Source organism: Rosa rugosa, chromosome 6 (assembly GCF_958449725.1).
Source record: "Rosa rugosa chromosome 6, drRosRugo1.1, whole genome shotgun sequence".
NCBI lineage: Eukaryota > Viridiplantae > Streptophyta > Magnoliopsida > Rosales > Rosaceae > Rosa > Rosa rugosa.
The window spans coordinates 16,736,497-16,763,779 of NC_084825.1; the positions used below are offsets into that span (position 1 = coordinate 16,736,497).

The window sequence follows — 27,283 nt, forward strand, 5'->3', positions numbered from 1 at the left end:
CAGAGCTAGTTAAGATGGGTGTCCAAATCAAATACTCTGGTATGATTCGGTGACAAGTGAAATGCGGCAGAAGTCTATTACACATCTCGACATGATGGGTGTCCAAAACAATTACTCACTTGAAGCAAATAACTATGGTTCCGGCGAAGAGTCACAAGTCCACTACCCAGCTCGACAAGATGAGTGTCCAAATCAAAATTAGCGGACACTACCAAATTGGGTATTCACTAAAAAAAAACTCTGAACCCAAAGTCGGTACAAAACCGAAAATTCATTCCCATTGAACTACAGTGGTTTGATCCCTTCACAGGGTATGTAGGCAGTCTAGCGACCCACTAGATGCAACCGCAACTCCAAACAGAATCCCTGACTCCACCAGTCAAATTCAGCCAGTCCCAAATGAATCACTGACTCCAGTCAAATCATTCCCAAATCACACAAAATTCAAAGGCTCTAAACCTTTCAAATTGATAGGAGCATTTTAATGCGACGTTTTAACTGCATTTCCTTACATTTCTTGCGCCATTTCCTTAGTAAAACTCTGTTTAGGAAAGTTTCCATTCTTTGATTGGGAAAGTTCCTATTTGTAGAAAGTTTCCATTTTTCTTAGTTTCTATTTTCCATTTTTAGAAAGTTTCTATTCTTATAGTTTTCATTTCTCATTTCTGGCAAGTTTCTATTTTTCATTTTTAGTAACTTTCTATTTTTCATTTTTGGTAAGTTGCTATTTTTCAAATTAGGAAAGTTTCTATTTCTCATACTAGTTTCTATTTTCAGGACCTCCGAGCTAGAAAGTGGAAATGAACTCACAAATGGAAAGAGGAGCCTGCGAACATCAAGACAAACAAATATGAGAGAAAATGGTCCACACATTTGAGCAGAAATGAAGAAACAAGCTTTCCTAGTGCAAACAGGAAACCCTGCGAAATGGAGGAGAGCTTACCAATGAAGTTTCCAACGCAACTATGAAAAGAAATGAAGAAAATAAAGTGTTGTGACGTTGGAAGATGACATGGCATAGAAGTGACGCATGGAGGCCCAAAAACTCTCAAGACTTGTTGGATTTTTGGCTAATTGGATAAAAGCCCACCAAAGCCCATGGAACTAGGGTTTGTGACGCAAACCCTAGCCCTAAAGATGTTTTGCCGTGAATTTGCAAGAGAGAAACAAGGAAGAGGCGTCCAAAAATCAGAAATTAAAAAGAGATTTTCTAGGGAGATTATCTAGGGCTATTTTTATGGAAAGAAAATACTTGGAGATAAACCCTAGATGCTTTGCCGTGAAAAAGGAAGAGATAAACAAGGGAGAACGTGAAATTCCTAGGGTTTTGGACGGCAAAGATATTCCCTAGAGAGTTTTAAGGAAAGAGAAAAAGGTGGAGACCAAGAAAAGCTCAAATGAAGACTAGATACATTCCTACATTCCCTAAAGAGTTTTGGCCGAATTTAAAGACAGAAAATCAGAAATTATCTCAAGAATTTCGGCAAGAAAATCAAGGGAAATATTCTAGGAAATTATGTGATTGGTTGAGACACCTCATAGGGCTTATGTGGCAAGAAGTCATTGGAGGAAATTATGTGGAAGTGCAAGCAATTGCCGTGAGCTTTTCTAGGGTTTTGGACGGCATGGAGACCTAGGGGCCGTCCCCTATATATTCCTCTCTTCTCTCAACGTCAAGGGTTCCCACTTTGGCGTTTTACAACTTTAGAAAAAAAATCAGAAAACTCTCTCTAGCTTAGCCATGTTCTTCTCCATCCTCTAGGGCAACCACGAAGTTCAAGCAAGGCCAAGGAAGAAGAGGACAAGCCGTGCACATCATCCATCACCATCCTTGAAGATTGCTTTCGAAATTCAAGAGACCATTCATCCCATCTTCATCACGGTGTAATCCGATTCTCCTTGTAACCTTTGCTTTGTAATTTTCGTTGGTTATGCCCTAGTTGACACATGTGTTTGAACAAGTTTCGAATTCTGAAATTCTATGATTAATTGTTAATTTTCAGATTCATGTTTTGCGATTTATGGTTGCTTATGTGTGAGTGTTTGATTAAATTTGCATGATAGATAACTTTTGTATTTTAATCTTATGTGGTTGCAAACACCTAGGGTTTTTATATAATTGGTGCTACGAATTTAAGAACATGAATCAACTTTTTGGTTTTGTGTTCTTGAATCAATAAGTAGTAAAGGTTTTGTACAAAAATGATGCGGCTAAAATAGCTTCACAATTTAACCCTGCAAAATGTAGTTGTCAGTATAGGATAAGCAGGGATCGTTCAGTCCGGGGATTGTAGGGTACACATACACAAAAAGGTCAATTAACAAATAAAAGAATAAAATGGGGGTTTTGGAATTTGGTTCCTAATCTACTTAAAATAAAAACAAAACAAATAAAACTATATACAATGATCAACTTCCCTAACCTAGACCAATACCACTCAGAAATTCATTTCAACATGCTACAAAAATGTGCCCATCTTAAACGCTTAGATAAGAGCCCAAATGAAAAGCCTCAGCGGATCAATCCATTTATCTGATTCGTTCTAATGTAGGCTTGGATCGGAAAAGTCCTTACCAAGCCTAATACTACTAATTTTTGAAAACACTCAGCGTAGTCCTCTTAAGTAGTAGTATTATCTAACCCTCGAATCAACTCACACGTGCAAATTAACCATTACACATAGAATTTAACACGTAATTTCCAGAATCGTTTAATCATTAAAGCATGATTTTTACCACTTTTTAGAACTAATTACTACTTGTTTAACTCAGCGTCTTAACAAATAACAATTACTCTTGGCAAATTAAGCAAACACACAAGAACTCTCACCGTTATTCTAGCATGCAAACTTATGAACCTAACTCTGAAAATTACCTAAACACGTAAAAGGGCACAAGATTGTAACATGCATCATAAAAGAATTCTCGAAATTAACTCAATAATAAACTGAAAATCTAAAAAATATTAATAAAAATATTCTGAAAATCTCATGTCTCCAATTACACAACTCGCAAATCCAAACACACAAAACCGAAACAACAATTGTAAGTAGAGTCATAGTTACACTTTGAAGCTTTCCTCAGCGGCTTAGCAACAAGGTGATGAACTCGTCTCTGCTATGGTGGTGGAGCGTCCTTGACTCAGCGCCTAAGAACTTCGTAGATTGATGGATGGATGGTGGTCACGGTCTTGTAGTTGTTGGAAGTTTAAGGAGTGAATTGGGCAGTCTTGGAATAGTATTTGGCCAGGAAGTGATAGGTCGGGAAGTGATGGGCCGGGAAGGGATAGGCCGGGAAGTGATAGGCCGGGAAGTGATGGAAATTCTGTTCTGGACGTTGCCTATTTATAGGGGAGCATTGGTTGGCTTTTGTCGATCATACCCTTCATCATTGGACGGATGGGATTGCATCATAATTCCTTTAATTTTCCAACTGAAAACGTCTCCTTTATGGCCTTAACTCCTCTCATAATGGGGTCTTTTAACAGCTGAAACGTCTTTCTCCTTTATTCCCGAACTAAAAACGTCTTTCTCCTTTATTTATTTTCCAGCTGAAACGTCTTTCTCCTTTATTTCCCTTCTTCATTGCTTGGTCAAACGTCTTAAATTTCCTACAAAAAGGTGGAGAATATCAGATTTTTTTTAAGAGAAAATAAAGGGAATTAATGTAAAGACCGCAAAAACGTCGACGGTAAGGAATCCTGATCCCGTTAGGATTTTTTTTTTCATAAATTTCGCATTTTGCGCCTATTTTACGCCAAACACTGTACAAGACTCTTAAACTGACTCGATAACTCAAAACACGAAACTTAAGGGAGAAACAAGTCTAAAATGGGGCATATACTCAATAATATCGTCGCACTTTATGCTCCTATCAAAAAACCGAATTTAATCAAAGAAGATTGCAATTAGGTGGACTTTTTCATACTAAGTTGCACATTTGAATTGATAGCCTTTCTAGATGCTTAATGCGTTAGACATGTATGATTGACAAGCTTTCTAGGGCTTGAATGCATGTTTGATAGGATTAGTCTATGTGCTTTCGCTTAGATTAATTAGCGTTGAAAGTAAAATATGGGAAATTGTTTGCTTTGAACGTTTCACATGATCAATTCCTCTTGCATGACTATGATGAACAATGATGAACTTGAATTAATTTTAATCATATGTTTCGATTTTGATCTTTGTTCTTGCATTCCATTTATAATTTTATGTTTTTGCATTTTAATTGTTTTATTAACTTAGTTTTATTTTCAGAAAAACCAAAATCAAAAACCCCCTTTTAATTCGCAAATAATGTGCATATGTGTGAATATTATACTTTGTTTTGATTTTAATTGTTTAATTGTTTGACAATGACAGGTGTACCCTCAATCCCCGGAATAGAACGATCCCTACTTACTTATACTACTAACGATATTTCAGGGTTAAATTATGCGCTTGCTTTTAGCGTATCAATTTTTGGCGCCGTTGCCGGGGATTGAAAAATCATTTGTTATATTGTTAAATGTGTTTGTTTATATTGTGACCGAAAAAAAAAAAAAAAAAAAAAATATTACTTGTTAATTATTTTAATTGTCGAAAATTAGTTAATTAATTATTTAGGTTGTTATTTATATTGTTGAATACTAGTTTAATTGTGAGTTGTAAATTAAAGAAGGAATAGGTGAAGTCGTGTTTATTAATATTGGCCTAAACCCCTTATTGGTACCTAGTTCAGGTCCCTTAAGGTTGAGGGCGGCCTTTATTAACATTCATTGAACTGTCTAACACACTTAGGACCTTTTACATCCTAGTAAGAATATCCTATGTGAGATGGTGTCTAGGCTGGGGACAACGTTCATGACGGGTTCTGGATTCAGAAGTGCTACAAATGGGCGTAAACCTCAATGAGGGAGTAGCCTATGCCAAAATGGATCCTACCTCTTGTGTTCGCCCTCCCCTACCTGGCCATTTCAGTAAGGTTGCCCAACGGATGTAGGAGGGACTTTGTGTCTAGACGATTATACTTGGGCCGCACGTCCACTTGATTTACCGCTTGGAATTAAATTCGATATCAATAGTATTTATAGCAAAAAGAAAATGTAAGAAATTGTTGTGGCACTTAAGGTATATTGAATTAAACATAATCTTGGAAGGGTAGCTGTTTCAGCCCCATTGCACAACGAGATTCCCTGTTCCCGTACCTAAGTGTTGAAAATAATTGTAAAAAAAAAAAAAAAAAAAAAAAAAAAAAAAATCGGAAAAAGAAAAAAAAAAAAAAAAAAAAAAAATTGTGAATAGTGACGTTTTGTACATGTGTTTTGTGTGAAATTTTGTGTGTAATTTGTCTAATATACTTGTAAAGGAAAAAAAAAAAAAAAAAAAAAGTAAAAAAAAATTGATTTATAAATGTTGTTAATTATTTGATTGTTATAAGTGTGTAAAATCGTATGAGTAGACAAGGGCCCTTTTGTTAATATTGGCCTTAACCCTTCATTGGTACCTTTCTAAGGTCTTATGAGGTTGAGGGCGGCCTTTATTAGCATTAGGAGAACAGTCTAACACATGAGTACTTTCCAAACTGAGTAAGGGGCATTACAGATGGTGTCTTAGGTTGAGACCCTGGGTGATGGGTTCAAATTGGATCTCAGAGATACTATAGACTGTGCGTAAACCACAATGTGGAAGTAGCCAATAGGGGCGTAAACCTCAATGAGGGAGTAGCCTCCGTAGTATCACCAAAATGAGTCCTCCCTCTCACTTACCTCTTAATCTGGCTATCTGGCCTTCTGAAACCACGGAAAGAGACTTATGTCTAGGCGACTATCCCTATATCGTAGCTCACCAATAGTAGTGGTTTCTATTGGGCTCGACTTACAACTTGGAATCAATTGAGTTATTAACGATGTTTATAAGTTCTAAAAAAAAAAATAGTAATAAAATACTTGTCCATACCCTTCACATGTAAAGTGTTTTGTTTTTACTTCTCTTACTTGTACAAAATGTAAGTCTCTTTTGTTGCATTGTGAATAGTGACGTTTTTGTATGAAAATATTAACTTGTATTTTGTTTGTTTTCATAAGTTACTCACTTTTGTACATCTTAATGTTGTTCAGGAATTCCATGAATGTCCGAGTCCTCTAAACTCCCTACCATACGAGAGATTGAAGAAAGACTTGCTCGTTTGAAGAATCCTCCACAACTTGAGTACAGAAGACCTTCTCCCTTGCAATTCAAGCCATATACATTCAACGAGCAAGGGAAAAGAATCTTAGATCCTTCAGAGGAATCCACATCACCTACACCAACTCCATCTCCACCACTTTCACCATCACCTTTGATTTCGCCTAACTTACCATCACCACAAATTACTTCCCCTCTTTCACCTTCACCACCACTTACACCACCACCTGAAGAAGTTCAAGAAGAGAGAATGGCATCCATTAGGGAACTATCCACAGCAACAGTTGAGGGAGGACCCCCTATAGGTATTGTGTACCCTGCCCCTGCTGCAGGAAGAAATGCAGAGTTTGAGCTGAAGAGTGGATTATTGCACCAACTCCCTAAGTTTCATGGGCTTCCTATGGAGGACGCCAACAAGCATCTTAGGGCATTTCAGGTTGTGTGTTCTAATATGCAACCACAAGGAGCAGATGAGAACATTCTAAGGATGAAAGCATTTCCATTTTCCTTAGCTGACAGAGCCAAAGATTGGCTATATGAGATTCCTGCTGGACGTATCACCTCTTGGGACACTATGAGGAAGGCCTTCTTGGAAAGATATTTCCCAGCTTCCAAGGTCATCACACTCAGGAAGAAGCTTAGTGGAATTGAACAAGCTCCAGATGAATCCTATTCTGCCTATTATGAGAGGTTCAACTCCTTACTTGCTCAATGTCCTCAACATCAGATGAAGGATGAGACCCTACTGACATGGTTCTATGAGGGACTCTTACCCTTAGAGAGGCAAATGCTTGATGCTGCAGCTGGAGGAGCTTTTGTGGACAAGTCACCTGCAGAGGGAAAGGAACTTATTGAGAATCGTGCCCTCAACAGTCAACAATACGAGGGTATAGGGCACTCCATTCGAAAGGTACATGAAGTGGGCAGGAATAATGCCATTGAGGATCAACTGAATAAGCTCACCTTGCTCATGAACCAAGTCATAAGTTCCAAAGGACCTAGTGCATCCATAGCTTGTGGGGTATGCTCTATGATGCGGCTAAAATAGCCTCACAATTTAACCCTGCAAAATGTAGTTGTAAGTATAGGATAAGCAGGGATCGTTCAGTCCGGGGATTGTAGGGTACACCTACACAAAAAGGTCAATTAACAAATAAAAGAATAAAATGGGGGTTTTGAGATTTGGTTCCTAATCTACTTAAAATAAAAAAACGAAACAAATAAACCTATATACAATGATCGACTTCCCTAACCTAGACCAATACCACTCAGAAATTCATTTCAACATGCTACAAAACTGTGCCCATCTTGAATGCATAGATAAGAGCCCAAATGAAAAGCCTCAGCGGATCAATCCATTTATCTGATTCGTTCTAATGTAGGCTTGGATCGGAAAAGTCCTTACCAAGCCTAATACTACTAATTTTCGAAAACACTCAGCGTAATTCTCTTAACTAGTAGTATTATCTAACCCTCGAATCAACTCACACGTGCAAATTAACCATTACACATAGAATTTAACACATAATTTCCAGAATCGTTTAATCATTAAAGCATGATTTTTACCACTTTTTAGAACTAATTGCTACTTGTTTAACTCAGCGCCTTAACAAATAACAATTACCCTTGGCAAATTAAGCAAACACACAAGAACTCTCACCATTATTCTTGCATGCAAACTTATGAACCTAACTCTGAAAATTACCTAAACACATAAAAGGGCACAAGATTGTGACATGCATCATCAAAGAATTCTCGAAATTAACTCAATAATAAACTGAAAATCTCAAAAATATTAATAAAAATATTCTGAAAATTTCATGTCTCCAATTACACAACTCGCAAATCCAAACACACAAAACCGAAATAAAAATTGCAAGTAGAGTCATAGTTACACTTTGAAGCTTTCCTCAGCGGCTTGGCAACAAGGTGATGAACTCGTCTCTGCTATGGTGGTGGAGCGTCCTTGACTCAGCGCCTAAGAACTTCGTAGATTGATGGATGGATGGTGGTCACGGTCTTGTAGGTGTTGGAGATTTGAGGAGTGAATTGGGCAGAGTCTCGGAAAAGTTTTTGGCCAGGAAGTGATAGGCCGGGAAGTGATAGGCCGGGAAGTGATCTTGGCTAGGAAGTGATAGAAATTCTGTTCTGGACGTTGCCTATTTATAGGGGAGCATTGGTTGGCTTTTGTCGATCATACCCTTCATCATTGGACGGATGGGATTGCATCATAATTCCTTTAATTTTCCAACTGAAAACGTCTCCTTTATGGCCTTAACTCCTCTCATAATGGGGTCTTTTAACAGCTGAAACGTCTTTCTCCTTTATTTATTTTCCAGCTGAAACGTCTTTCTCCTTTATTTCCCTTCTTCATTGCTTGGTCAAACGTCTTAAATTTCCTACAAAAAGGTGGAGAATATCAGATTTTTTTAAGAGAAAATAAAGGAAATTAATGTAAAGACCGCAAAAACGTCGACGGTAAGGAATCCTGATCCCGTTAGGATTTTTTTTCATAAATTTTCCATTTTGCGCCTATTTTACGCCAAACACTGTACAAGACTCTTAAACTGACTCGATGACTCAAAACACGAAACTTAAGGGAGAAACAAGTCTAAAATGGGGCATATACTCAATAATATCGTCGCACTTTATGCTCCTATCAAATACCCCACACTTAGCTTTTGCTAGTCCCTTAGCAAAACAGAAATACAAAACAAAACAAAGACTCGACAAAAAGCAAGTAAATGACTCTACTACCCCTAACTGTTGTCTCAGAGACTCCAAACTCATGGCTTTCACGTTAAACACTTAATCAAAATCGCATAGATAATTCCATGGTTAATAAACATGTAACGCTCATATGACTAAGTAAGATGTGGAGAACTTAAGTTATACAGTGAATGATAGCATGTTTCGAACAAGTCCAATCCAAACTCACAAGGCATACTCTCAATTTTTCTCTCAGAAATGGCTATGCTTAAAAGCTTCACACTCAAGTATATGCAAGAGAACAAATTGTAAGGCAACAAACAACTTGCATATTTCATCAATAAACGCATTTTGTGAAGAATTATTAAAGACCTCAAGAAATGACTAAGTGCACAAATGGACCTAAACCATAAGCTCGACTGCGTACCTGACTCCACTAACCAAAGACTGCCCATCTCAAGGATCAAGTCAGCACTTAAAATAGGTTGTAATGGGGCTAAGCTAGGGTTTTCGAAATGAAGATTAAGGATACAAAAATCCTAAGGACCTAGCAGAGCATATATGGACCACTTTATGTCATCATTTTTGTAGACCAAATATCATTGTTTTGGGCCAAACCTTCACTCTAACCAACATGGGAATGGACAAAGGCATAATTTTCAACTTTGAGCCTTCTACAAATTTGAAAGTCCAAAACCACACTTCAACAATTTCCCAAGAGTTTTCTTTTCAATTTTTCTTCTCTTTTGCCACTTTTCTTTCTTTCTTTCTTTTTCATTTTCATTTTCTTTCAATTTTTTTTTTTTTTATGGCAAATTTTTTTTTTTTTTTTTCTCTTCTTTTTTTTTTTTTTTTGGATTTTCCCCACCCCACACTTGTCTTTCATCGTCACCCCTACACACTATGTCATGCTCTACTAAGTCCCTAGGACAAGGGTAGAGATATCCTGTACTAAGCTCATGGTAGGGTAGTGAGGGTGATGAAACAAAGGTTTTCAACGTAGGCTCAAAGGGGTTCATTCTAAGGAGTCCCACGACGGGCACAATTGGGGACACATGCTTGTTTGGCTATGGTGGTTACCCTAATGCCTTCTATCCTATCCAGGATCAGTGCATATTATGGCATACAAGTTTTGACAGTCACAACAGCCGAGTTCTAGTACTCTCTAGTCCATTAAAATCTATGGCACATGATCATTGGATTTTCAAAGAATGATGAGGTTTTGCAAATACAGCCACGAAATTCTAGAATTATCAATTAAGCACTCGAAAAGAAAGTATTTTAGCTCAAAAGCTCACTTAGGGTCAAATGAATCAGACTTAATCCTAGCATGCTTAATGAACCAAGTTACAATCCTATCTCAAATCTTCATACAAGTATCACAACGTCGATTAACCACAGAATTCAATTAAGTCCTATTTCGATTGTGAAAACCTTCAGCCATGAATTCAGAGACATGTTCATCCTAGACGTTAGGAGCATCCTAAGACTCAAACAAACAAAAAGACTATAAAACCAACAAAATAATTTTTTTTTTTTTTTTTTTTTTTAAACTGAAAAAATTCTGAAAATAAAGGTGTAAACCCACCCCATACTTAGAATCTACATTGTCCTCAATGGGAAGGGTAAAATAAACAAACAAACAAACAAAGACACAAGTACAATTCAACCTAAGCAAGTGAAGGGATAGAAATGTCAAACTCTCGTTGATGGCTCCTCCACAGCTTCTGTTGAAATGGGTTGCCTCCTGGAGGGGTATCTCTTCCAATGTGTGCCCCACGAAGGACTCATAGTAGGGCTTGAGACGATGCCCATTTACCTTGAACTCCTTCCCCGTCTTCTCACTCTTGATCTCTACAGCACCATGAGCAAACACATTTGTAACTATAAATGGGCCAACCCAACGAGAACGAAGTTTACCAGGGAATAGCTTAAGTCTGGAATGGAATAACAGAACTTTCTGGCCCACTTGGAAGCTTTTTCCGCGGATCATTTTGTCATGGTAGGCCTTTGTCTTCTCCTTGTAGATCCATGAAGCATCGTAGGCCTCATTCCTTATCTCCTCAAGCTCATTTAGCTGTAGCTTCCTATGTAGGCCCGCTTCATCATAATCCATGTTGAACTTTTGGACAGCCCACCAAGCCTTGTGCTCTAGCTCCACTGGAAGGTGGCATGCCTTTCCGTAGGCCAACCTAAAGGGAGACATCCCAATAGGCGTCTTGTAGGCTGTTCTGTAGGCCCACAATGCATCATCTAATCTCTGGCTCCAATCCTTCCTTGTTGGGCCCACTGTCTTTTCGAGTATCCTCTTGATCTCCCTGTTGGACACCTCTGCTTGGCCACTGGTCTGAGGGTGGTAGGGCGTGGACACCTTATGGGTTACCCCATACTTCTTCAGCAAAGCCTCGATTGTCCGGTTGCAAAAATGAGAACCTCCATCACTGATCAGCACACGTGGCACACCAAACCTGGAAAATATGTTAGTTTTCAAGAAACCTGCAACCACTTTTGAATCGTTAGTCCTGGTGGCTTTTGCTTCCACCCACTTTGATACATAGTCCACAGCCAATAGTATATATAAACAGCCATTAGACGAAGGAAATGGGCCCATAAAGTCAATGCCCCAAACATCGAAAATTTCTACAGTTATTATTGGGCTCATGGGCATTTGATCTTTTGGGCCAAGATTACCAGTCCGTTGGCATCTATCACAAGAAATACAAAACAAGTTTGCATCCTTGAAGATAGTGGGCCAATAAAATCCACAGTCTAAGACCTTCAAGGCCGTTCTACGAGGCCCAAAGTGGCCTCCACAAGCCTCACTATGGCAAAATGACAGAATTGACCTATGCTCAGACTTTGGGACACATCTCCTAATGTTTCCATAAATAGGGCTCATCCCAAATAAAGTGCCTAGCCATTTTCTTCAATTTATCCTTACTAGCTTTGGAAAGTGTGTCAGGAAATGTCCTAGTGACTAAATAGTTAACTATATCCGCATACCAGGGCACACTAACCTCTATCCCAAAGAGCTGCTCATCTGGGAAAGTTTCCTGTAGGGGCTGGATGTCCTCCTCATGTACTATCCTGCTCAAATGGTCCGCCACCACATTCTCGCTTCCCTTCTTGTCCTTGATCTCTAGGTCAAACTCCTGCAGCAGCAAGATCCATCTAATCAATCTGGGCTTGGCCTCCTTCTTGATCATCAGATATCTCAAGGCTGCATGGTCAGAGTAAACAATTACTTTAGAGTGTAATAAATAAGAACGAAACTTATCTAAAGCAAAGACTACAGCCAAGAGTTCTTTTTCAGTGGTGGAGTAGTTGAGCTGGGCGTCGTTGAGGGTCCGAGAAGCATAGTAAATAGCATAGGGCTTCTTATCCTTCCTCTGGCCCAACACAGCTCCAACAGCATAGTCTGATGCATCACACATAAGCTCGAAGGGTAGACTCCAATCCGGAGGACAGATAATGGGGGCCGTGGTCAACAACTCCTTGAGCTTTTCAAACGCCTTCTTGCAATCCTCATTGAACACAAAGGGCACGTCCTTTTGCAATAGAGCACACATAGGTCTCGCCACCTTGGAGAAGTCTTTGATGAACCGCCTGTAAAATCCTGCATGGCCAAGAAAAGAGCGTACCTCCCTCACAGTTGTGGGGGAGGGTAAGTGACGTACAAGATCAACCTTAGCCTTATCTACCTCAATGCCCCTAGCAGATATTATGTGTCCTAACACTATCCCTTGTGTCACCATGAAGTGACACTTCTCCCAATTCAGCACAAGGTTAGTTTCTACACACCTCTCAAGTATCAATCCTAGATTCTCTAAACAAGTATCAAAATCTTTACCGAAGACACTAAAGTCGTCCATAAAGACTTCAATAATATTTTCAATGTATTCTGAGAAAATGGAAAGCATACATCTTTGGAAAGTACCTGGTGCGTTGCATAAGCCGAAGGGCATGCGCCTATAAGCAAAGGTCCCAAAGGGGCACGTGAAAGTCGTCTTCTCCTGATCCTCGTGGGCTATGCAGATCTGGTTGTACCCACTATATCCGTCCAAGAAGCAATAGTAGGAATGGCCCGCTAAGCGCTCCAACATCTGGTCAATAAAAGGCAAGGGCATATGATCCTTCCTCGTTGTGGCATTCAGCTTCCGGTAGTCGATACATACCCTATGACCAGTCACTAATCTCTGGGGCACTAGCTCATTATCCTCGTTCTGTACCACTGTCACCCCAGACTTCTTGGGCACCACTTGCACTGGAGAGACCCACTTACTATCAGAAATGGGGTAGATCACCCCACAATCTAGCAACTTGATCACCTCGTCTTGGACCACCTTCATCATGGGCGGATGTAGACGCCTTTGGGCTTCTCTTGTGGGCTTGGCGCCATCTTCTAACAGGATCCGGTGGACACACGTGGTTGGGCTGATCCCCTTGATATCTGCTAGAGTCCAACCAATGGCAGTCTTGTGCTTCTTCAACACGTCCACCAACTTCCTTTCTTGCTCTACCTCCAGCGTTGACGATATGATCACTGGGAGGGTCTCCTTTTCTCCTAGGTACGCGTACTTCAAATGCTCAGGGAGTACCTTCAATTCCAACTTGGGTGCCTGAACAATAGAGCGTAGCATTTTATTAGTAGAAACCGGAATTGACAAATAGGAAATTGACCTCTTTATAGGCTGAGCCTCCAGTGAGGCCACAGTCTTGATCACTCTAGGCTCCTCAACGTCCCACTCAACCTCGGGGATAGGTTCCCCATTTGCATCATATCCGACAACCTCCTCTAGGGTCAGAGCCAATTCATCCTCAACCATTACTTCAGAGAAAACCTGCGCGAGTGAATCAACTACATCAATAGCAAAGCAAGGTTTCAAGTCAGAAACAGGGTACCTCATGGCTTCAAGAATGTTGAAGCGTATAACATCACCATCAAACTCCATGGTGAGAGTCCCTTTGTACACATCGATCTTCGTTCTTGCAGTCCTCATAAAGGGACGCCCTAAAAGTAATGGAGTGGTATTTAGGGGTGATTCCTCCATGTCCAATACGTAGAAATCCGCAGGGAATATCAGATGGTTTACCTGCACAAGAACATCCTCAACATACCCTTGAGGGTATTTGTTAGACCTATCAGCAAGTTGAATGACAACATTATCCCTTTTAAGAGGGCCTAGACCTAGGGACACATACAAATTATAAGGCATAACATTTATGGATGCCCCTAAGTCTAACATCACATTTTCAAACCTGGTGTCACCAATGATACAGGGAACAGAAAAACTCCCTGGGTCCTTCAACTTTGGGGGTAGTTTCCTCTGGATAACGGCTGATACCGTCTCGCTCATTTTCACCACCTCCTTCAATCTTGTCTGCCTCCTTGTGGTGCAAAGCTCCTTCAAGAACTTGGCGTATTTAGGCACTTGTTTGATGCACTTAATCAGGGGCATATTCACTTGAACCTTCTTGAAGATTTCCAAGATCTCTTGATCAGATTTATCTTTCTTCGTCTTGGCAAACCTGCTTGGGAAAGGTATAGAAACAACTGGGTTAGTCTTAATTAAACCACTAGAGTTAGGAATTGTACCTTTGGGTGCCTCAGCTTGGGGCACGTTAACTTCCACCCTTGATGTAGCTAGGTCCTTCTCAACATCCTCCTTAGACACCTCCACAACGTCTTCTTCTTCATTATGGGCCGCTTGGATCTTCTTGTGGGCTCTGGGAGGGTCAACTAGTACGCGTCCACTCCTAGTGATGATGGCTTGGGCGTGCTCATTCCTTGGGTTAGGCACTGTGTTGCTCGGTAGCTTCCCTGTTTCAGCAATTCGACCCATGAAATCCACCACTTGGCCCATTTGATTCTTGAGCTCTGCAATATCCTTTGAATGGGTCGCCTGTCCTACAACCAAAGCTTGAGTAGCCGTGTTAAGTTGTTGTTGCCCCGCAGCAAGGGACTTCAACAGTTCATCATAATTAGGGGCACTCAAAGTATTAGAAACAGGAGGTGGAGGGACAGAATTGGGAATACCAAAAGTTTGAGGTACCTGAGGCCTCAAAAACAAACCTGGTGGGCGCTGAGAATTCTGACCTGGGCCTTGAGGTGGTCTCAAGGTGTTATCATTGTTGGCCCAACGAAAGTTGGGGTGATCTCTGAGCCCAGGATTGTACGTATTGGAGTAAGGGTTGTACCTCGGGCCGCCTTGACCTCCATGATACCCTAGGGCGTTAACAGATTCCCATCCTTCTGGAGAGGCAAGCTGGGGACATTTATCAGTGGGGTGCCCTTGAGTCGAGCACATCCCACACACTTGAGCCATTGCTCCTCCTCCATTACCGTTTAAGACTTGAGACAGCAGAGTAGACATCTTGTTGACCTTGTCTTCAAGAGCAGAGTTAGTGGACACCTCATGTACCCTCCGTTGAGAGGAAAGCACCCCCTCATATTGCTGATAGTTTAGTGCACGATTAGTAAGTAGTTCCCTTGCATCAGCAGGTGTCTTATCCATAAAGGACCCTCCAGCAGCAGCATCTAACAGACCACGCTCATTAGCGGTGAGTCCTTCATAAAAATAGGTAAGGAGGGACCCCTCACTCATCCCATGGTTAGGGCATGATGCTACAAGGCTCTTAAACCTGTCCCAATAATTGCAGAAATTCTCCTCATGTCCTTGCGTGATTCCACTAATCTGCTTCCTCAAAACAGTGACCTTTGAGGCAGGAAAGTACTTCGTAAGGAACTCGCCCTTCATCCTATCCCAAGTGTTGATAGTCCCAGCAGGCAGCTCAAATAGCCAAGTCTTGGCCTTGTCCTCCAAAGTAAAGGGGAATGCCTTCATCTTCAAGATATTGATATCAGCTCCTTTAGGGCACATACTCCCACAGACAAACTCGAACTCCTTGAGATGCTTGTTGGTGTCTTCACTACTCATCCCATGAAACTTGGGTAGGTGATGCAGAAACCCACTCTTTAACTCAAAATCATCATTAAGCCCCTCTCCTGGTTCTGGATAGGCAATGCATAAGGGCGCAGCACCCCCACCTGTAGGATTAGACAGTTGCCTAATAGTCTCAGCCATTGGTGCTTGTACTTGCTCAACACGGGCGTGGTCTTCCTCTTCTTCCTCTTCTGTGTCTGCAACGTCCTCTTCAGTGACCTCCTCTTCTTCCTCTTCAAAGACTTGTTCTTCTCCTTCTTCAGAATGGTCAGGTTTGTTGATCTCCTCGGTTGATCTAGTTGAGGAGTTATAACCTGAATAGCTAGAGTCCTGAGAATCCCTCCTTTCTAGAAGAGGACGGTCTGAAAAAGTGAGTTCTGCCCTTTGCTTAGCACGTTCCAATTTCTCAAAGAGCTCCTTAGTCTTATCAGAGACAGTGGACATTCATGGACCTTTAAGACCAAATCAAGTGTTAGTAACATATACAAGGTTCAAAATACAAACATTATGTCTTTCCTACTTTCTAAGTTACTTTTACATTTACATACTTAGGTACTGGAACAGAGGACCTCGTTTGTGCAATGGGACTATAGAACAGCTACCCTCGACAAGGTCATGTTTAATCCAATATACCTTAAGCATGTCACACAACTTTTTTTTTTTTTTTTTTTTTTTTTTTTTGAAGTTTAAGTTTGTTATAAACTTAGTTAATATCTCAATTGATTTCAAGTTGTAAGTCGAGCCCAATAGAAACCACTACTATTGGTGAGATACGATATAGGGATAGTCGCCTAGACATAAGTCTCTTTCCTTTGTTTCAGAAGGCCGAATGGCCAGATTAAGAGTTAAGTGAGAGGGAGGACTCATTTTGGTGATACTACGGAGGCTACTCCCTCATTGAGGTTTACGCTCATTCTATAGTATCTCTGAGATCCAATTGAACCCATCACCCAGGGTCTCAACCTTAGACACCATCCGTATGCCCCTTACTCAGCTGGGAAATTAACTTATGTGTTAGACCGTTCTCCAAGTGTTAATAAAGGCCTCCCTCAACCCCAAGAGACCTTAGCAAGGTACTATTGAAGGGTTTAGGCCAATATTAACAAAAGGGCCCTTGTCTACTCATACGATTTTACACACTGACAACAATTAAGTATTTAACTAAATTCATAACAACCTAAGTATATTAATCTAAGTAAAACACATACAATTTACAACATGCTAAAAAAAACAAACTTCTACAAATTGTACAACAATTATAAAAGACATGCTTAATTTTGTAACACTCATAAAACTTAAACTAAATCACAATTATAGCTTGGCCTAACATAAATCGCAATTTGTCACCATTCCACAAGTGTAGTACAAAAATTAACATGCATTCTATATACAACAAAATCGATGACACTTTAAGTGCAAGGGATTTTAACAATCCCCGGCAGCGGCGCCAAAAATTGATGCGGCTAAAATAGCCTCACAATTTAACCCTGCAAAAATGTAGTTGTCAGTATAGGATAAGCAGGGATCGTTCAGTCCGGGGATTGTAGGGTACACCTACACAAAAAGGTCAATTAACAAATAAAAGAATAAAATGGGGTTTTTGAGATTTGGTTCCTAATCTATTTAAAATAAAAACAAAACAAATAAAACTATATACAATGATCGACTTCCCTAACCTAGACCAATACCACTCAGAAATTACTAAGTGTAAAAACAGAAAATCCATTTCAACATGCTACAAAAATGTGCCCATCTTAAACGCTTAGATAAGAGCCCAAATGAAAAGCCTCAGCGGATCAATCCATTTATCTGATTCGTTCTAATGTAGGTTTGGATCGGAAAAGTCCTTACCAAGCCTAATACTACTAATTTTCGAAAACACTCAGCGTAATTCTCTTAACTAGTAGTATTATCTAACCCTCGAATCAACTCACACGTGCAAATTAACCATTACTCATAGAATTTAACACGTAATTTCCAGAATCGTTTAATCATTAAAGCATGATTTTTACCACTTTTTAGAACTAATTGCTACTTGTTTAACTCAGCGCCTTAACAAATAACAATTACCCTTGGCAAATTAAGCAAACACACAAGAATACTCAGCGTGATTCTAGCATGCAAACTTATGAACCTAACTCTAAAAATTACCTAAACACATAAAAGGGCACAAGATTGTAACATGCATCATAAAAGAATTCTCGAAATTAACTCAATAATAAATTGAAAATCTCAAAAATATTAATAAAAATATTCTGAAAATTTCATGTCTCCAATTACACAACTCGCAAATCCGAACACACAAAACCGAAACAAAAATTGTGAGTAGAGTCATAGTTACACTTTGAAGCTTTCCTCAGCGGCTTGGCAACAAGGTGATGAACTCGTCTCTGCTATGGTGGTGGAGCGTCCTTGACTCAGCGCCTAAGAACTTCGTAGATTGATGGATGGATGGTGGTCACGGTCTTGTAGGTGATGGAAGTTTAAGGAGTGAATTGGGCAGAGTCTTGGAATAGTTTTTGGCCAGGAAGTGATAGACAAGGAACTGATCTTGGTCAGGAAGTGATGGAAATTCTGTTCTGGAAGTTGCCTATTTATAGGGGAGCATTGGTTGGCTTTTGTCGATCATACCCTTCATCATTGGACGGATGGGATTGCATCATAATTCCTTTAATTTTCCAACTGAAAACGTCTCCTTTATGGCCTTAACTCCTCTCATAATGGGGTCTTTTAACAGCTGAAACGTCTTTCTCCTTTATTCCCGAACTGAAAACGTCTTTTCTCCTTTATTTATTTTCCAGCTGAAACGTCTTTCTCCTTTATTTCCCTTCTTCATTGCTTGGTCAAATGTCTTAAATGCTTTATTTTATGACTCCATCGTTGTTATTTCCAAGAGTTCCACCAGCCAAGGTTTCCTACAACAAGCAGGAGAATATCAGAATTTTCTAGAGAAAATAAAGGGAATTAATGTAAAGACCGCAAAAAAACGTCGACGGTAAGGAATCCTGATCCCGTTAGGATTTTTTTCATAAATTTTCCATTTTGCGCCTATTTTACGCCAAACACTGTACAAGACTCTTAAACTGACTCGATGACTCAAAACACGAAACTTAAGGGAGAAACAAGTCTAAAATGGGGCATATACTCAATAATATCGTCGCACTTTATGCTCCTATCACCAACACAGCTCCAACAGCATAGTCTGATGCATCACACATAAGCTCGAAGGGTAGACTCCAATCCGGTGGGCACATGATGGGGGCCGTGGTCAACAACTCCTTGAGCTTTTCAAACGCCTTCTTGCAATCCTCATTGAACACAAAGGGCACGTCCTTTTGCAATAGGGCACACATAGGTCTCGCCACCTTGGAGAAGTCTTTGATGAACCGCCTGTAAAATCCTGCATGGCCAAGAAAAGAGCGTACCTCCCTCACAGTTGTGGGGGAGGGTAAGTGACGTACAAGATCAACCTTAGCCTTATCTACCTCAATGCCCCTAGCAGATATTATGTGTCCTAACACTATCCCTTGTGTCACCATGAAGTGACACTTCTCCCAATTCAGCACAAGGTTAGTTTCTACACACCTCTCAAGTATCAATCCTAGATTCTCTAAACAAGTATCAAAATCTTTACCGAAGACACTAAAGTCGTCCATAAAGACTTCAATAATATTTTCAATGTATTCTGAGAAAATGGAAAGCATACATCTTTGGAAAGTACCTGGTGCGTTGCATAAGCCGAAGGGCATGCGCCTATAAGCAAAGGTCCCAAAGGGGCACGTGAAGGTCGTCTTCTCCTGATCCTCGTGGGCTATGCAGATCTGGTTGTACCCACTATATCCGTCCATGAAGCAATAGTAGGAATGGCCCGCTAAGCGCTCCAACATCTGGTCAATAAAAGGCAAGGGCATATGATCCTTCCTCGTTGTGGCATTCAGCTTCCGGGAGTCGATACATACCCTATGACCAGTCACTAATCTCTGGGGCACTAGCTCATTATCCTCGTTCTGTACCACTGTCACCCCAGACTTCTTGGGCACCACTTGCACTGGAGAGACCCACTTACTATCAGAAATGGGGTAGATCACCCCACAATCTAGCAACTTGATCACCTCGTCTTGGACCACCTTCATCATGGGCGGATGTAGACGCCTTTGGGCTTCTCTTGTGGGCTTGGCGCCATCTTCTAACAGGATCCGGTGGACACACGTGGTTGGGCTGATCCCCTTGATATCTGCTAGAGTCCAACCAATGGCAGTCTTGTGCTTCTTCAACACGTCCACCAACTTCCTTTCTTGCTCTACCTCCAGCGTTGACGATATGATCACTGGGAGGGTCTCCTTTTCTCCTAGGTACGCGTACTTCAAATGCTCAGGGAGTACCTTCAATTCCAACTTGGGTGCCTGAACAATAGAGCGTAGCATTTTATTAGTAGAAACCGGAATTGACAAATAGGAAATTGACCTCTTTATAGGCTGAGCCTCCAGTGAGGCCACAGTCTTGATCACTCTAGGCTCCTCAACGTCCCACTCAACCTTGGGGATAGGTTCCCCATTTGCATCATATCCGACAACCTCCTCTAGGGTCAGAGCCAATTCATCCTCAACCATTACTTCAGAGAAAACCTGCGCGAGTGAATCAACTACATCAATAGCAAAGCAAGGTTTCAAGTCAGAAACAGGGTACCTCATGGCTTCAAGAATGTTGAAGCGTATAACATCACCATCAAACTCCATGGTGAGAGTCCCTTTGTACACGTCGATCTTCGTTCTTGCAGTCCTCATAAAGGGACGCCCTAAAAGTAATGGAGTGGTATTTAGGGGTGATTCCTCCATGTCCAATACGTAGAAATCCGCAGGGAATATCAGATGGTTTACCTGCACAAGAACATCCTCAACATACCCTTGAGGGTATTTGTTAGACCTATCAGCAAGTTGAATGACAACATTATCCCTTTTAAGAGGGCCTAGACCTAGGGACACATACAAATTATAAGGCATAACATTTATGGATGCCCCTAAGTCTAACATCACATTTTCAAACCTGGTGTCACCAATGATACAGGGAACAGAAAAACTCCCTGGGTCCTTTAACTTTGGGGGTAGTTTCCTCTGGATAACGGCTGATACCGTCTCGCTCATTTTCACCACCTCTTTCTCTCTTGTCTGCCTCCTTGTGGTGCATAGCTCCTTCAAGAACTTGGCGTATTTAGGCACTTGTTTGATGCACTCAATCAGGGGCATATTCACTTGAACCTTCTTGAAGATTTCCAAGATCTCTTGATCAGATTTATCTTTCTTCGTCTTGGCAAACCTGCTTGGGAAAGGTATAGAAACAACCGGGTTAGTCTTAACTAAACCACTAGAGTTAGGAATTGTACCTTTGGGTGCCTCAGCTTGGGGCACGTTAACTTCCACCCTTGATGTAGCTAGGTCCTTCTCAACATCCTCCTTAGACACCTCCACAACGTCTTCTTCTTCATTATGGGCCGCTTGGGTCTTCTTGTGGGCTCTGGGAGGGTCAACTAGTACGCGTCCACTCCTAGTGATGATGGCTTGGGCGTGCTCATTCCTTGGGTTAGGCACTGTGTTGCTTGGTAGCTTCCCTGTTTCAGCAATCCGACCCATGAAATCCACCACTTGGCCCATTTGATTCTTGAGCTCTGCAATATCCTTTGAATGGGTCGCCTGTCCTACAACCAAAGCTTGAGTAGCCGTGTTAAGTTGTTGTTGCCCCGCAGCAAGGGACTTCAACAGTTCATCATAATTAGGGGCACACAAAGTATTAGAAACAGGAGGTGGAGGGACAGAATTGGGAATACCAAAAGTTTGAGGTACCTGAGGCCTCAAAAACAAACCTGGTGGGCGCTGAGAATTCTGACCTGGGCCTTGAGGTGGTCTCAAGGTGTTATCATTGTTGGCCCAACGAAAGTTGGGGTGATCTCTGAGCCCAGGATTGTACGTATTGGAGTAAGGGTTGTACCTCGGGCCGCCTTGACCTCTATGATACCCTAGGGCGTTAACAGATTCCCATCCTTCTGGAGAGGCAAGCTGGGGACATTTATCAGTGGGGTGCCCTTGAGTCGAGCACATCCCACACACTTGAGCCATTGCTCCTCCTCCATTACCGTTTAAGACTTGAGACAGCAGAGTAGACATCTTGTTGACCTTGTCTTCAAGAGCAGAGTTAGTGGACACCTCATGTACCCTCCGTTGAGAGGAAAGCACCCCCTCATATTGCTGATAGTTTAGTGCACGATTAGTAAGTAGCTCCCTTGCATCAGCAGGTGTCTTATCCATAAAGGACCCTCCAGCAGCAGCATCTAACAGACCACGCTCATTAGCGGTGAGTCCTTCATAAAAATAGGTAAGGAGGGACCCCTCACTCATCCCATGGTTAGGGCATGATGCTACAAGGCTCTTAAACCTGTCCCAATAATTGCAAAAATTCTCCTCATGTCTGATACGTGCAAAAGCATCGTCAATTTAAACCCTGAAAAATATCATCGTTAGTATAGAGCAAATAGGGTATCGTTCAAAACCGGGGATTGAGGGTGCTAACATGTGAGAACAAATTAAAAGAGAAAGAATATACAATTTACGAAAATTAAAGAACAAACATACAAGTTTTACAAAAATTAGAATTTTACAAGTTACAAGCATGCATATAATTGGAACAAACAAAGAATCACAAAGAGTTAGAGAGCACATACATGTCACACGAATTTGAGAGCAAAAGAATGAGAGAAACAACAAAAATATACAAGTATATATAGGCAAGGACGAAATTAGAGAGAAAACTAAGTTAGAAAAGGTTTTGGAATCCCACTCCTATTTATACACAATTTACAAATCCATATCACAAAGGGAATCCATATACAACAAGGATTACTAATTATTATCTACTTAGAATTACTTAATCTACAAGAAAACAAAATCCAAAAAAAACACCAAGAGAATCCCTAAATTTTAGCAATCCCTAAAAAACACAAAACAAATCCCTAAAAACCACCAAATTAATTCCTAGAAAACACTAACACATATTTACTATTCACGGAGACACTATTCATGAATTTAAAAACATTTTTTTTTATTTTATTTATTATTTATATTAACATGCTACCTAAAAACTCTAAGTTAATTTTAATTATTTACAAATATACAAAAACACATAACATAAAGATGGGGGGGGGGTTTTTAAAGATTGAAAAACATAAATTTTCGAAAACATTAAAAGATTAAAAACAAGAAAACATTTTTATTTACATAGGTGGGAAAAGAAGAATTTTCGAAGAATAACTTATCAAGAACCAATCAAGATCCATGTTTCATGCATCCCTTAATCTTTATTAGTTACCAAGAATGCCATCAACCAAGACACAAAGATCAAAGCAACCAATGTCCCTTTTTACTTTCTTTCTTATGTTAATCGAAATAGCAAAGCACTAAATCAATTTATTTTGAAAACCCGAACACACACATACGTTGCAAATTCGTTTTCAAATCATTAAATTCAAGAAAGAATTGATGAACATGCAAATCCAAGCGCGTCACAACTATTCATCACATGCATAATCTGATTTCGGCTCAAAGCAAGCCTTTACTACTTATTCGAATTAGGTTTCACAAAGCATCAAACCTAATTACTAGCAAGTTACATGCAATTCATCCTATTATGTTTGTCAGACCAAGTGAATCGTTGACATGTAATGAAGCACAAAATTCAGATTATCATTCTACACATTCGGCAACTAAGCAAGACCAAGATCACATAAACACATCAATCATGAAAAGAACATCAAAATTATACTTTGAAAACAGTTTTGTCACATCATAGTTTCGGTTTACACAACAGATTTTCCAAAGCAGAAATTCTAACTACAAGAAAGCAAAAACCGTGAAAATACATGATGAGATTATGGTGTGGACAACCCTTGATCACGTCCCAAGGTCCAAAGCAGATCCAAGATGATGCACAAGTGATGATCACGGCTAGGAAGGTGGATGGTCACGGCCTTTCTCCTTGAAGATTGCGAAACCTGAAAAACTAGAGAGAACAAGTGAGAATACGAAATTGTGGAGAAAATTCTGAACCTTGAGACGTCTAATACAATAGGTATATATAGGAGAACGTCTCAAAGCACTCCCAATTCGTTTCTACTTGGTTTCTCCAAAGTTGTGTTGATTTAGGACTTGTTTGGCACAAAACAGATTTCCGGCAGGATTGACCTCAGTCCACTAAAACGGCCATAACTTCCTCTAGAAAATAGATATCGACGAGCTGTAAAAATCTCTGGAAACTAGACATCTGTAGCTTTCCAACCATATAAAGATCATAATTTTCTGAGCTCTGAGTGATTTTTTATGCTCCGTTGAAGTTGACTGATCTGCACAGGCAGTAATCCGAATCTGTAATGGATTTGACTTTTAAAGCACAACTTAAGTCTAATTCGAATTTCCTTCACATCACATGCCTCTCACATGTCTTCCACGCCTTATTGAAGAATGAAACGTCAAGAACTCCCTAGAACCTTCAAGAATCTCACGGCAATTCCAATCCATACTCAACAAGAAGTCCAAACTCCACATTGATTTGAAATCCGAATTCCTTGTTGCTTTCTCTTCCATGTGCACGGCATATGATCTTCTTGAGACTTCTAGATACTTCATGAACGTTCCAAGGCTCTCCTAGTATGAGTAGAACTCCATATGCAAGTAGGTTTCCTAGTTGAACACTGCTTCCTTTTCCGAGATGCTTCTACACTCTTCCGGAACCTTCTTGAGTAATCCTTATCCAACAGGGACTCCTTGTCATACTAGTATTCCTTATCTGAGTAGAATTGGGTTTCCTTGTCCAAGTAGAACTCCTTGTCCAAGTCAGCTTCAGACTCCTACTTCAACTGGGATTCCTTTTCCTAGTCAAACTGGGAGAACTTCAATTTCTTCATTTCTTTACATTTCTGCGCCACTTGTGCCTTCCTTAGCCGTTTTTGGACTTTGAGACTCCATTTTACCTGTAAAACACTAACTAAGTTAAATTGATCAAGATAAAGGAAATAACTTAGCAAAATATAGGGTTTAAACATTATTAACGTCGCATTTTATGCTCCTATCAAATTCCCCCACACTTAGCTTTTGCTAGTCCCTTAGCAAAATCAACATAACAAACCAAAAGACTAAGAAACAAAACAAAGAAACTAACGAAAATAAACTAAGTATGGAAAACAAAGACTCAAGACTCAAAAACGAAAAACAAAGACCAAAAACAAAAACGTCACAAACACAATGACTCCAACGTTGACTCACAAAATGACTTCTAAACCCTTTAACATATTGTCTCAGCAATCTCATACTTTCAAGTCACCAAGATTAGCACTTAACCAAGCATCACATCTTCAAGATATTCAAGAGCTAATTACAAAACATAATCCACATATAAGCATGTAAGACTTGGGAGTAAACAGTGGTGATGGTTTAGCTCAACACATTTCAAACAAGTCATGATTCAACCTCACATAGATATATCACTCTTTCTTCTCTCAGATTCAAGGCTCATGCTTAAAAGCTTCATCACTCAAGTATATGTGAAAGATTACGAAGTAGATCACATACATAAGAAACGAAAGCATATATAATTTTTTTTTTAAAAAGATCTCATGAAAGATATCAACCACATGCACGAATGAACCCAAGCCATAAGTTCAACAGTTATAACTTATCTCCACATCAAAGGCTGTCCCATCTTAAGGATCAAAGAGGTCTTACAATTAAGGTTGTAATGGGGCCAAGGCTTAAGGTTTAAAGAAACGAAGGGATAGGAAAATCACAAAGTATCCTAAAAACCTAGCAGAGCACTTGTTAATGTAGAGAGACCATCTTCGAAATCCACCATGTATAGCAAAACGTCATGTATCCTTCTTGGGCTTATAAAAGGCCAAGTGTCATCATGTTGGGCCCAAACTTCATTCTAACCTTCTTTTGAACAAGTGTGAACAGGACAAAGACCAAATTTTTCAACAATGGGCCTTCAATTAAAAACAAACTCCAAATCCACTAAGTATAGGGGACTAAAATCCATAGAACTAAACAATAATACACTTTTTTTTCTTTAATTGCCGAAAACATATTCTTTCTTTCTCTTTTTTTTTTTTTACGATTTCAATCTTTTTTTTTTCGGCAATTACATACAATTTTTCTTATGGACAAGTCTACCCCCACACTTGAACTTCTTCATGCCTTCAAAATTCATCCTTGACGCCAAAACTCCAAGCAAAGTCTCGAAAATATGCTCCACTAAGTCTTTAGAACAAAGGGTAAAGATATAACTATACTAGGGTTAAGGGTTAAGGAATTTTGAGGGTGATGAAAGAAAAGGCTTAATGTAGGCTCAAAGGGGTTAAACTAGGGGGGTCCCACGACGGGCACAAATGGGGACACAAGATATATTTGGCAATGGTGGTAAAATCCTAAGTAAGTACCTTTATCCTTTCCAGAATCAGGGCCATATATTGATTATAAGTCTCAACAAGCATAACAGTGAATTCTAGCATTCTCTAGTCCATTAAACTTAATCTATGGCATGTAGTCAATCAAGATGAAAGAATAATGAGATCAACAAATCATCGCCAAGAAAATAAGAGTATAATTCATTTTTTCGTTAATCACTCACAAAGAAAGGGCACATGGCTCAAATTCTCACTTAGGGTTATTTTGAATCATAACTTATCTTCCACATGTTCATATTCTGTACCAAAGTTACGCATGCACCATATCTACTACACATTCATATGCTTTTCATAAGTCATAATTAACCAAAGAATATCATCAAACATTATCCCAATCTTGTGATCCTCTTTTAGCCTTAATTTCAGAGATATAAGCACATCCTAGACAGTTAAAAGGGCATCCTAAGACTCGATCACAAAACAAAACAAAAACACACAAAAGTGACGTAACAAACATGACAAAAACGTTTTGGACTTAGGGTTATTTCTCTTCTCCTTTCGGTAACTCCTTTGGAACATGACCAGGTGAAGAGAGGAACGATTTTGGCGGAGCTCAGCTCACTTGATTGACAGGGGACGAGACCCTTTGTCAGCACTTCTCATATCCAAACTAGACCTTAGACATCACATCCCATTGGATGCGCCTACGATGAAGAAGATATTTACCCAAAATTCATTTTGACTCTAACAATAACTAAACAAAACAAACAAACACACAACATATAAAACAAAACCGAAATATGAAACACAAAACCTAAAACAAAGTTAACGCAAATTTTTTTTTTATTTTTCTGTATTTTCCGATTTTTTATTTTGTTTTTCTTTTATAACCACAAAACTAGCTAAGTGAAACGTTAAACCCTTCCCCCACACTTAAATCATGCATTGTCCTCAATGTATAAACAAGTTAAAAGCATACAAAGCATCAATCAAGCATGGCATAAAAGATAACGCAACAAATC

At 39.9% G+C, this 27,283-nt stretch overlaps 1 protein-coding gene and 1 pseudogene across 1 annotated transcript; both read right to left on the reverse strand.

The window, feature by feature from the left end:
- LOC133718320 (uncharacterized) overlaps positions 1 to 12,419 on the reverse strand; it is a 34,693-nt pseudogene extending 22,274 nt beyond the window's left edge.
- Positions 12,420 to 19,770: 7,351 nt separating this feature from the next.
- On the reverse strand, positions 19,771 to 21,147 carry LOC133718321 (uncharacterized; the record flags this gene model as incomplete). The annotated part of the gene is made up of 1 exon (XM_062145132.1): positions 19,771 to 21,147. A coding segment is annotated over exon 1 (1,290 nt), but the record flags the coding sequence as incomplete, so codon positions are not given.
- Positions 21,148 to 27,283: the final 6,136 nt, after the last annotated feature.